At 44.2% G+C, this 12,531-nt stretch overlaps 1 protein-coding gene across 2 annotated transcripts in view; it reads right to left on the bottom strand.

Annotated features, from left to right (window-relative positions):
- The window catches only part of LOC144093913 (cubilin-like), a 161,398-nt gene that overhangs the window by 131,280 nt on the left and 17,587 nt on the right, over nt 1-12,531 (bottom strand). The window contains exons 7-14 of one of the 2 annotated variants that reach the window (XM_077627663.1): nt 11,800-11,901; nt 10,438-10,541; nt 9,494-9,617; nt 8,646-8,820; nt 7,549-7,680; nt 6,711-6,797; nt 4,794-4,996; nt 730-919 (exon numbers count right to left, since the gene is read on the bottom strand). In XM_077627663.1, the coding sequence (XP_077483789.1) occupies nt 730-919; nt 4,794-4,996; nt 6,711-6,797; nt 7,549-7,680; nt 8,646-8,820; nt 9,494-9,617; nt 10,438-10,541; nt 11,800-11,901 (1,117 nt within the window). The remainder of the gene's footprint in view (nt 1-729; nt 920-4,793; nt 4,997-6,710; nt 6,798-7,548; nt 7,681-8,645; nt 8,821-9,493; nt 9,618-10,437; nt 10,542-11,799; nt 11,902-12,531) is intronic. The other variant, XM_077627664.1, reaches the window with a different exon arrangement.

The following is a 12,531-nucleotide window of genomic DNA, read 5'->3' as shown; positions in this document are numbered from 1 at the left end:
TTCGGGGCTGTGACTTTTACAAAAATACCTGGGGGCTCTTTCAAATATCCGTTCATTCACTTCATACATATACTCAAGCACGCATAGTAACCAAACTGATGCTTGAAGAATGGCCAGCACGAAATGGCGCATACATGCCATATCCGAATGCGAGCGCGATAGTGTTTTAATAAGAATGTTAAAGCCGCCTCTCCGTAAAGACAATCTTGCGTGGATGAGAGATGCTTTATGCTTCTAGAATGTTTTCAACTTTATCATGAACAAGGTAGTTCAAGGTCAATGGAAAGGAATGGCAATGAGCTTGCCCAAACTATGTGACCGATTTGAAGGAGGCCCAGTTTTGGTTACTGTAAGTTCGTTCTCAACGTGATCATCTTACAGGCTCATTTTACTAAGACAGTGCTTCAATAAAAAATGAATAAATAAATACATAAATAAATCTTTTATGAAATATCTGCGGTGAGTTGAAGAGGAGAAATGAAAGGGGACCTCTTTCTGTAACCGGCCACGAGGATGCCTATAGCTCAGCATAAGCTCAGAGCCACTGCTCATGCGTTGAACTGCGTCTGTGCCCTTAATGAGCACCGTAATTAGCAAGATTCCAGCGACCTCCTACAATTGACCCCGACCACCGTCGGTCGGACAAACAGTAGGGGATGCACGCTTTCATCTCCTCCGGCTTCCAGGCGATGGAGCTACAGAGTGCGGCCGATGCGGGGCGCCACTCACTCTGCCTCGGCTCCCCGCAGGTGGGACCCGTCCACTCGTCCGTGCAGCTGCAGACGTATCGGCCACCGGGGCCGGCGCTGCAAGTGCCGTTGTTCTCGCACGGGGAGCTGGCGCAGCCGTCGCTGGAGCTGTCGCACAGTCGACCCGAGTAGCCCGTCTCGCAGACGCAGAAAAAGTCGTTGCCACGAACCTGCACCAAGGGGGTGCATTTGTTTAATACGGTCACCTCCTCCCTTCCTGGTGACCTCTCACCAAAGGTCTGACATTTTTCGTGCTTCATAACAAGGCTCACTGGAATATCCACTGAGTGTTAGTGGAAGTTCTAGCTTCAACCTCTTTCGCTGCATTAGCACTATAGCCTTCTTTAGGTGAAAAAAAATTGTCTGTGGTTCAACTCGGCTGAACCTGGTTAGCTGGAGCATAAGGTTGGTTATGCTTGGTTAGACGTGATTATGCATGGTTATACACGGTTATGTCCTGTAATTTACATGCTGATAATTAAATTATTCACGAACGCTTCAAAACATAACTCGAAGATACGTTTCTGAGACATCTATGCATTCACTAGACACGCGCCACCTGCCGGACCAAGGACCAAAAGGCAGCAAATCAATTTTAAGGCGAAAGCCTTTATAGGCTCATGACTCGCCAGCAAGGATGTTCACAGAAAAGCTGCACAGTATTGCTGTCAATCAAACTGATGATGTCATCAAAATAAAGCAAAATAAAAAGCAAAAAGATTGAAAACACAAGCAAATAAACAAATAAAAAGAAAAGAAAATTCAAAATATAAATTATAAATTCAAAAGTCGAAAATTAAAAATACAAAAAATTAAAAGTACATCGCGTACAGCCGTCGTGGAAAAAACCCGCGTTCTAGAAAGTTCCATGCTTTCGCATTCGTGCACATAAGCAGACTTAGTGTCCTCAGAACATTATGTTAGTGTGGTTTGTTTCAATCGCTGTGATGGCAAAAAGGATGAGTCACCAAGACTAATGAGGCCTTTGGGCGAAAGCGATGAGTTGCCAAATATTTTATTTCAATGAGAATCTCACCATTGTGAGAAGGAAATGGTTTTGGGAAGCTCGTCAGAGGTATAAGGAAAAACAGTGAAAGTTTGTCGGGGCAAAGCATCGGAAGATCTTTGCTATAAAATCACAATAAGATTCCTCCATTACTCGCATCAGTGTTCCTACCGATCCGGATAAGCTGATTTAGATATCAATGCTTCGTTTTCTCAGTGCACCCACATTGATAAATTTGCCGTCATAGTCTTGTCTGAGCATGAAGCCTTTAATGTCCTTCTTGTAAGCGTAAGTAGTATACTTAAGCACAGCCCTAGCATTGCAAGTGTGTTTGTACTTGCTGCAGGTAACATAATATCTACATTTCGTTCCTTCTTGTCATTGCCCAATTATTTTAGCTTTCATATCACGTCACCTAATGGGACAGGAGGCGGAATACTTTTGTCTACAGCAAATAGAGTGCTCATTCCATAGAGATAAATTTTTGCTCTTCCGAATGTGTCGCATTGCCAATACATCTACCAAATGTTATTTAATTCTACTGGGAGTATACAGACCCCCCCCCCCCCCCCCCCCCCTAAAATAAAATAAAGGTAAAGCATTTATTTCGGAACTTGGCTGGTTTTTAGCCTCGATACTTCTGAATCATCCGATTTGTAAATTTAGTGATTTTAATATGGACACCATTTAACCCTCACGTTTAGTGTCCTGTGAATACAACATTCAAGCGAGGCGTTGCATTCAACCAACGGTAACAGATTATGCAAGAGAGAGTAGATTTAGAAACATTTCGCAGCATCTTGTATTGACAATATCGCTATAAGAGCTCTGTTAGTCGCCGTTCTCTCTTTGGTAATTAGACACTAGATATGAGATCATTAATTTTTCTTTTGAAGCGATGTTACTTCGTCGGATGCCACTCTGCGTTTCCTTCTTTAAGTAAAACAACCTCTGTGATAGCCATGTGGCGAGCTTTAACTGGGACCCTTTTCTTGAGGATGTCAATCTCTTTACTGTATATAATAGGTATGTGCAATTTTTTAATACAAGAAAGCCGCGTCGCAAAGGTCATAGCAAAAAAAACAGCATAAAGAAAATATTCAATTGTTCTGTAGCATTGTGTTAAAGGTTACTCCAGAAAAATACTCACTCTGGGCACTTTGGAAACGCTGTCACAATAACACATATCTCAAAGACGCTTTCAGGTCTCTCCGAAACAAAGTAACAGGCATGACTGGAGCCGCTAAGCGCTGCTATATCAGTACATCTTAGGCAATCGCCGCGTAAAACTAGGCCGACTATTAATTATTTCCTTGGAAGAAACTCTAGACAGTCAATAAACAAAATAGCTGAATCCTTCAGAGATTTACACTCTGTGGTGTCCGAAGTCAATGTGTTCTTTTCTCAAGCGTTTCGAAATTCTCCTGTTTCGCCATATGAAGTTCGTCATTCACAGTATTCCACTGTCATCTGCTGTTCTGCTTTTCATTACACTCCAATATCTTCATAACATACTCGTCTGTTTTGATTCCTACAAAGCTACAGAAAATGATAACATCGAAAAGAGGGACCTGCAGCGTAATTCGCCATAATAACAGTCGATACATTTTTACATGCTAAATAATTTTACTGACCACAATTTCATTGCAGATGAATTGTAACTTGCTATTGCTAGCTCTCCCATAAATGTGACTCACTGAAAAAAGCAGGAAATTTTGAGGGCCATTCCAATAATACCGGTGATTACAAAGCTTTTCTGTAAAACATGCGCTCCAAGTTATGTATAATTTTACTCTCAACATGAAAATTTTGCCTGAAGTGCAGTTTGGATTCAGTTAGAATAAAAGGCATATCTCGATGTTAGAACATTTTCCGATATCATTTATTTTAGCTGTGACAACAATGAGATTGTTTTTTCTCTGTTTTTAGACACCAACAAGACTTTTCCAACAAGACAAGGCCTTGCTGTTTGCCTGTGTACCGCAGGACTTTGTTTTAAAGCCGCCGTTTTGTAATTTATTTGTAAATGATTTATCTAGCATTGTTTCTAGATGCGCTAAGTATCAATACAAAATGATACAGCCCTTGTGTGCTGATGCGCCTTTTCTTGCGGCTACGGAGTGACACTGTGCATATTATGAACTGGTTTCTCTAAAACTTCCTCTCCCATAATATTAAAAAAACGAAACTTTTCTTGTTTCATAATCAGCGTGAAAGGTCGCTTTTGGGGTTGTTTTAATTGTGGCTCCATTCCTGTTCGTTTTTGCGACAGTTCCAAGTATCTAGTGGTGCTAATTGACAGGGATATGTTGTGGAAGAACCACTTAATTTTTCTATGCAATGAGCTTCGCTGTTCATTATTTGTATTCTATAATGCTAGATTATCAGCCGTTCGCTTAATTATGCCGTTATTAAATACGGAGTTACTGTTCTCTCCCTCTCTTTGTCATTAATTTCGATATTCTGTTCCTTGCTGCTACACATGTTATGGCTGCTTTCTTGAGTTTTTACTATGTACTCACAGTATTTTACTGATGGCATGGCTCCCCGGTTATTGCGTTTAGTCAATGGCATCATTGAAGCATTACTTCAGTGACAACATTCTTTTTGTTTGAACCGATACTTAGAAAAATGTGTTTTGCTTAAGAGCAGAATTTTTTATCATGCCTGTTTGGACTTCTAGTTTTTCCATCATCTTATGTAATGTACAAGTTGGCCTATCCGACTGCCGAGTACAGCTCGACAAGCATTGTTGGCTTTGGCTGACCTGCCTTACCTTTTGCAGTTTTACTTTGCGAAAAAAGGCATCATTATTATTATAGCAAGATGTTGGAAGTCTCGTAAGTGATCATTTGGGAGGCTAGAACTTTATTTGCAGAATCGTGGTGCATTTCTTGAAAAACATAAAAATTTCAACACTTTTCTTTCACTGGATAATAATTTGTGGATGGGAAGGGGGGGGGGGAAGCTGGGAAGCTGGCAGTCGTGTTCCACGAAGTGTGACTTTTTGATGTATGGAGAGACAACCTCTTTCCCACCTGACAGAAGCCGTGCCTGCAGGGATGCGCAGCACAAGGGTCCAGGACTGGAGGCAACACGGGACCTGGCTGGGGTTGTGGCGGCCACACGCCGCCACCCCCACCTGGGACAGGCTGTCCCTGGGGCAGACAGCCGCCGGGTCCCACTCCGTTCCCCACGTACCCGGGCGGACAGCGGCACTCGTGGAAAGAGCCCGACCGAGCTGCAGAAGAGGTGCAGTGCAGAGGAATGAAAAGAGGGCTTGAATGCTGATGACGTCGACAGGCATTTGTTTTGAAAAATAAGTGGCGCACTTCTGTCTCTTGTGCGCTTTATACTTTGGCTTCCGCTAGCTAAGTCTTATTATCAATGGGCAGAGTTTCACTGCGACAGCTCTATAGAAAAGTTCTCACGATATATATGCGTGCAGATGGGCGGGGGAGGGGGGGGGGGAGGGGCTTCATGAAGCAATTATTCTTACTTCGTCGCACTGGGGTAAGGAAAGAAGTCTGTATTTTTTCTGTCTTTTTGATCTTCGGATTTGTGAAACTGTCGGCTTCTGTATAAATGAAAGCCATTTCAGGGATGTCAGTGATGTTGCTTTCGTCAAGATCTGTACTTCTCATCAGAGACTTCTATAGTTGCAGATGTGAGCTGGTCGTAGGTCGAATCCTGGGGCGTAGGTGAGAAAAATAAAAAGAATCATTCACGTTAAGGGTGAATAGTGGCGCTTTGGTAGCGATAAACTAACAAACCGCTCTTAAAGGGGCCTCAAACATTTATCATGGGCTTGACGAGCTGTTAGACAAACATCGCAGCCAGGGACATTAGAGTTACTGCTACAACGGTATAGATGTAAGGCGTTCACCCTTTCTATGAGGGATCCTTATTGCTCCGAACTTCACCGCGTTACCTCTGAGCTGTGGTGTCATTGAGTTTACTACAACGAGAGACATACTACCACTATTATTACTACTACCACTGCTACATCTACTATTATTATACTACTACTACTACTACTACTACTACTACTACTACTACTACTATTACTAGAACTTTTACTGTTCCTACTATGCCACTCTTACTGCTGCTGTTATTACTAGTTATATTACTACATCCAGTATTGCTCCTACTGCTACTGTTATGTTAATTACACTGCTACCGCCACTATTACTGCTACCGCTACTGCTACTACTGCTACTCTTACTGCTGCTGTTATTACTACTGTTATATTACTACATTCACTATTGCTACTACTGCTGCTGCTACGTTAATTTCCCTGCTACCGCCACTATTACTGCTACCGCTACAACTACTGCTACTGGTGTTGTTACTACTACTGCTATATTACTGCTTTCATTACTGTTACTACTACTGCTGCTATGTTGATTCCACTGTTACCGCTACTATTGATACTTCTGTTACTACAACGACAAGAACGACTACTACTGCTACTACTACTACTACTACTACTACTACTACTACTACTACTACTACTACTACTACTACTACTACTACCACTACCACTGCCACCACTACCACTACTACCACTACAATTAACTGCTACAACTTATACTACTACTACTACTACTACTACTACTACTACTACTACTACTACTACTACTACTACTACTACTACTACTACTACTACCACTACCACCACTACTACCACTACAATTAACTGCTACAACTTCTACTACTACTACTACTACCACTACTACCACTACAATTAACTGCTACAACTTCTACTACTACTACTACTACTACTACTATCACTACTACTACTACTACTACTACTACTACTACTACTACTGCGACTGTGACGAGACTGCCGCAATGCTCACAAACTCTACAGTTGTAGTTCCAAGTCTACTGCCATCCTACGGGGTATAGATTGAAGGGGTTACGACAAAAAGTGATTAGTGTGGCGTACTCACGTAGGCAACTGGCCAGAGGACTGCAGCCTCCGTTATTGACGTTGCAAGCGCCCACGTAAGTGCAGGTGATGCCATCGCCAACGTACCCTGCGTTCAAGGGGCAACAGAAACAAGCAAATGTTGGTAACTGGGCAAGAGTGTCAAAGAAATGCTAAGTCATTCCTAGCCAGATTGTGAGGCACAGTGCTGGTGAAATCAGCTGATATGTACAGGGAATGACGCACCTGAGAGATAAGCACCATAACAGCACTGTAGCTCTCATTATAGACTACACCAGCGTTGCAATCTGGCAAAATAACTTTTTGTGTATTACCTGACATCGTAACACGTCGCGTCTTGACCTTTTTGGATGAAAAGTGTTGAGATGTGAATATTTACCAGATAAATCTCCTGGTTGACAAGCTTTATTTATTGCGTAATTAAAGACACCTGAGTGAAAGAGACTAGGTAGCAGTAATTGCGAGAATATAGTAGATGTATACAAAAGCGTGCCATTTTATTTTCTAATATTAACGAGTTGTTCCTATTTGAGCTGTTTTGTACGCGACTCATGAGCTAGTTATGACGTGGGAACTTCATCGACGAGACGATTTGCTGAAAAGTCTCTAGCAAAATAAAAAAAATGAAAAACAGAGTGCTGCCTGCCCGCTTGAAAACGAGACATTCTCTAATGTTCCTCACACAACATAACTAGGTAGTTTGATCATGCAATCAAATAAAGCCCCTTCGAAGCATACGTAAGTGTATAGCTGTCATAATACTGGCACATGAATAATGCAAAGAAATGAGATGGAAGCGGCTGGGAGGACGGGTTTTGGAGCCGGAACTGCTGACTCACCTGGAGGACATGGGCCGCAGAATCGGGAGCCCACAGTGTTGAAGCAATCCACGCGGGGATTCTGGGAGCAGCCGCCATTGTTCAAGAGGCACTCGTCGATGTCGGCGCAGGAGTAGCCGTCTCCCGTGTAACCTGGAAAACTTGGTCGTCACTCCTCACGCTCATCTCTTAGTTACGAATGTTGACATTTCGCTGTACTTTGTCATGAGAGTAAAATTTATGCAAGTAGCCGGTAATCACTAAGTAGTTGTGGCGGCGAGGTTTCCGATAAGGGTTTTAATATTTGTTAGGCTCAGACAGATAGAAAAAATTAAAATATTTGTTTTTGGGAAAAGGAAATGGCACAGTATCTGTCCCACATATCGTTGGACACTAAAACAGCGCCGTAAGGGAAGGAATAAAGCAGGGAGTGAAAGAAGAAAGGACGAAAGAGGTGCCATAGGGAAGAGCTCCGGAATAATTTCCACCACCTGGGGATCTTTAACATGCACTAACATCGCAGAGCACAGGGAAGCCTATGCGTTTCGCCTCCATCGAAACGCTGCCGCCGCGGTCGACAGATACGACAGATAAGCCCAAGCAACAAAATCACATTCTTCTTCATAGGGTTCTGAAGATGAGGACTGTAATGAAGAATAAATGTCCCCCACTTCATGTACCGAGCCAAAAAAAAGAATTTTCACCCTAGGAGTTGACAAGACTACGAGATTTTTGTTTTCTCGATATCTAATCGCACTGTTGCTATCGGAGTTTGATGGGTATTTACAAGGCTTTACGCGTGTTGGACTGCAAAGAAGTTGCGCCCTTTTTATAATGACCTCGACACATTTAAACCATTTTAGCCTCACCTAAAAGAAAGTTGAAATTCTTCCTAGACGTCAGCAATTTGACACAATGTTCTTCAATAAGGCAACGACGAGAAATGCAGTGCATTCTCATGATTGCAACTGCTATTAGTCACATAGTCACAGCTTGTAGCTAGACCATATATTCTGAACGTTTTTATTAAAGCTGCGCTACCGGGGGGAAAATGCTCTATTGAAAGAGTTTTGCTTTTTTGGTGGGCACATTTAAGATGCAGCATACTAATGACTGACCACTGGGGCAAGGGCCGCAGGTGAAACCTCCCTGGTAGTTGATGCAAGCCACGGGCGGATTCCTGGAGCAGAAGTGGTGGCCAGACGCACATTCGTCCACGTCCACAGAACACGACTGTTGGCCGGGGCCCTTGGTCCAGCCTTGGTCGCAGAGGCACATGTACCGGGGCTGCGACTGATGCCAGCATAAGCAGTTACTCGTGGAAGATGCGCCCTCCCTGTGCTGTTATGGGCCATCCAGAAAGACTCGAACTTGCTTTCAGAAATAAACTAGCATAAAATAGATGGGACGACAAAAGAAAGAGATGAACAGATGGGCCGCTGTGTTTCTTTTCTTGTTCCGCCTGTTTCCTGCTGATTTATTTCCAACGCGACGAGCCAGCTAGCTCAACTTTCCAAATTATTGTACTACACTTCCAATAGTTAACTCGGCAAAAGTACTCTATTTCTAACAGCAGGACTAGCTGAATTGCTTATAGTACGTGGAATTTAAAACAACCCCCAAAAAAGTTTTTCTATCAGCTCTTTCTTGTGTTCACTTCCACTTTGTCAACCTCCGGCATTGTTCGCTTCTACTATGCCATGGCAAAATAAAATGGCGTCATCAGCCGTGCTTTTCATACACGAGGTGAGGAGGGCACCTCAAGGGTAGGCTTGGGGAGGGAACAAAAGAAGTAAGAGAACAATGGCGTGATACTGGTTAAGCCTTTCGGCAGTTGACTCTCATCTAGCGGGCGTTGTTTTCTGTGATTCCCAACATGCCACTAACTCTGAGAAGCGAACTAAATGCGGCAGTGATTGAGTGGAGAGAAAATGCGTTTCTGGGTCTCTTTGAGGGCGCGCCTTACCTGGTTGGTCTGAGGCTGGCTGACGCAGAATCCGTGGTCACAAAGCGCCGAAGAGCTGGTTATCGTGCAGCTGTCTTGGCGTTCCGTGCAGCGGGCGCCGTAGAACCCTCGCGCGCATTCACAACTGCAGACGTAGGGAGATGCAAGAAACGAATGTTTATTTGTGGCATTCCTGGCAGCGGGAAGCGAGAGTGCCTATGCAGTTGACACGCTTGGCAAAGGCGTTATTGCAATCTTTGCTGAAATTTGTCGGTAACTAGAATGTCGCCGTAAAAAGCGCTCACCATTCCTGCGTACGCAAAATAGTTTGCTTTTTTAAATTGCGCCTATGAACTAAAAACAGGAAAGATTTAACAATGGGAAAGCCTTTGCCGGGCTCACATCTCAGCAGTTTAGGTAAGTTCTAGAAATCCTGTTCATTTCACTTAGTTGGACTATAGCGATGATAACTGAGTTTCCTTCCAAATTCAAGCAATCAAAGAACTAAGGCTTATATTATTTATTGAAGAAGGCGGAGACACCCTTCGTTTTTTAATTTATATCGTCCATGAGCGCTTTCTGCGGCAGCTACGTCATTACTGTTTTTAGCGATTTACAGGGTTCTTCACGTCGGTCGGCGTATGTTCCGCGACTTCACCGCATCACGGGACCACTCTCTGGCCTATGCATATGCATTGCTTCCTAAGTACTTGTTATTTCCTCGGTGGCGTCTTAAAGGCACACGAAAACCCTCGGTGCGATAGCAATAGGTGGCCGTCCACCCAATCAGTGACTATCCTGTGGCGCCGGAACGTCACATGACTGCGCCCGTGCTGCCGAAATTGATTCTTGGCTGAGAGGAATTAAGGTGCCACAGTCTAGACGATTTGTGTTAAGCATGCAGGCAGAACACAAACGCATGCATCGCGTTCCTGGGTACGCATTACATCTGCTGCTGAACTTACCGGTAGCTTCCGGGAGTATTTATGCACCGGGCGTTGTTCTGGCATCCGAGGTCACTTCCTGCCCAGTGAGAGCATTCATCCACATCTTCTTCACAGCGGGCACCCTTTGGAACAATACATACGCATAAGTGCAACAACTGTAGCTGAGTAAAGAAGGCGCTGCTAGCAGAGCTGGTGTTTAGGCAACGATATTCAGCTCTACAGACTTCGTTCTTGATTGGTTCCATTCATTCTTTATTGAGAGGAATCGAAGTAAGTGAACCAGAGAAACGGAAGACAATGCTTCTGGTGGCCATTCTGGAGTTGACACGTTCAATATTTGTGAGCGCTTTGGTGATAAAAATGTCTTAAATGTTTGCTTTATCCGGCAGCTTATATCAGCAGTAAGCAGCGATTAAAGCCTTTATAAATAGGATATACTAGGAAACATTCGAGAATCAAACACTTGGGAGCGGTTCAGTGATTCATGTAGAAATGTCTCTGACGAACATTCTTTGAACTTTTGTTTAGCTTCTGTCAGCATAATGAAGTGCACCCGTGTTTTAACCGTGGTTAGAGCTCAATGTGCAAAAAGAAGAGGTTCACATTTTCAGCCTGTATTGAGAGCGCAATACAGGCCTGGGCACGACGTCATGACAACATAAAATGACGACTGACGAAGCACTACATTAAAAACTTGCGAAACGCGGCCGGCAGTAGTCAAATGCGTCAGAGCGAAATAGGAACTATGCGTGAATGGCGTCGGCTCTTCCGTCGGCCACGACACTCCCCCGCACCGCAGCTGTTCCGACTGGGGGTGCCGCCTCGATTGGAACAGCGGCCCTTTCATAAACTATCAACGCTCCCTTGAGCGCCGAGCGCGCATTTGAAAGTGAAAAGAAAACTTGTTGGACGCTAGAGCTTCCGCTATAACGCGCTTGCCGCCCCCGACGCCGCTTATCTCCGCCGCTTATCAGCAACCGCTGCTTATCGATAGCCGCAATCGGCCGCCGCCCGGGCCGCTATCTCGTTTGTCTTGCCTTTACCTATGCTGCCATTTTTTCGTTTCAATTGTAAATCGACCCCCACTTCGGATTTTCAAATTTTGAAAAATAAGTCATCTTACAATCGTGTAACAGGTGTAAACAAGCAGGTAATCTCGATCTGTGCGCTGGTACGCAGATGATGAGCGGCCTCCACAACGAAAGAAAGGAGGAAACTTCCAGCCTGCATTTTCCCGCTTCTGTTGTTCATTCTTAAGAACAACTTTTACTACTACTACTACTACTGTAAGCACTACACTAACATTTACGCAGTGAAAGATTGTTCCTACAGAATAATAATGCACAAGCCAGAGATAGGAGCGCTGGTGTCCGGTTATACCTCCCACTGAGCCGGGCAGATGCAGGTGTAAGCATTGAAGTGAGGGATGCAGGTTCCACCATGGCTGCATGGATTGGATGCGCAGAGGTTCTGGTTCAGGTTCTGCGAATGGGAGAAGGGTTATCAAGTGAACAACTTTAAGCCTAAAGCTTAATAGTGACCAGTTCAAGTCACAGACACGAGACGCCCCGAACGCCGCCAGCGCCACAGAATCTGGGAAACCCTTTCCCAAATAAGTGGGCGCCTGTGTTTCTCTACGTGTTCCCAGCGCCAGGCTTCACTCACCATCCGAATAAAACTAAAGCGAAATTCACAATTTGATATACACAGATATTGACGCCAAATGTGTGAATATCAAAACACATGTTTCAATACACTTGCCGATTGAGAAAGTTGCTCCAAAGACGTGTTTTTCGTTACATATCCGATTTAACGTGCAGAAATGAAGTTCACGAATAGAGATTTTTTTTTTCACGTCAGTTCAAAAATATAGACTTCCGCCACGTCGTGTGCGAGCTACTGCGTTCTCGAGAAAGAGACGTCATCGGTGTTGCTGCACTGTGATAGCTTTGCTGCGACGCATATTACCCCAAGAGCTTCTCGGCATCCAATGACAAACTCGTTTCACGTGCTGTCAACTTCTGGCGACTCCTGCCGGGACGGGCACAGAAAGAGTTGCTCCGTGGCGCTGGGTGAGCAGCTACGGCTCTGCACTGCGGACGACCAATCACA

Source organism: Amblyomma americanum, chromosome 6 (assembly GCF_052857255.1).
Source record: "Amblyomma americanum isolate KBUSLIRL-KWMA chromosome 6, ASM5285725v1, whole genome shotgun sequence".
NCBI classification, from domain to species: domain Eukaryota; kingdom Metazoa; phylum Arthropoda; class Arachnida; order Ixodida; family Ixodidae; genus Amblyomma; species Amblyomma americanum.
Note: the sequence above shows the minus strand (reverse complement) of the source record. Positions and strands in the feature narration are given on the sequence as shown.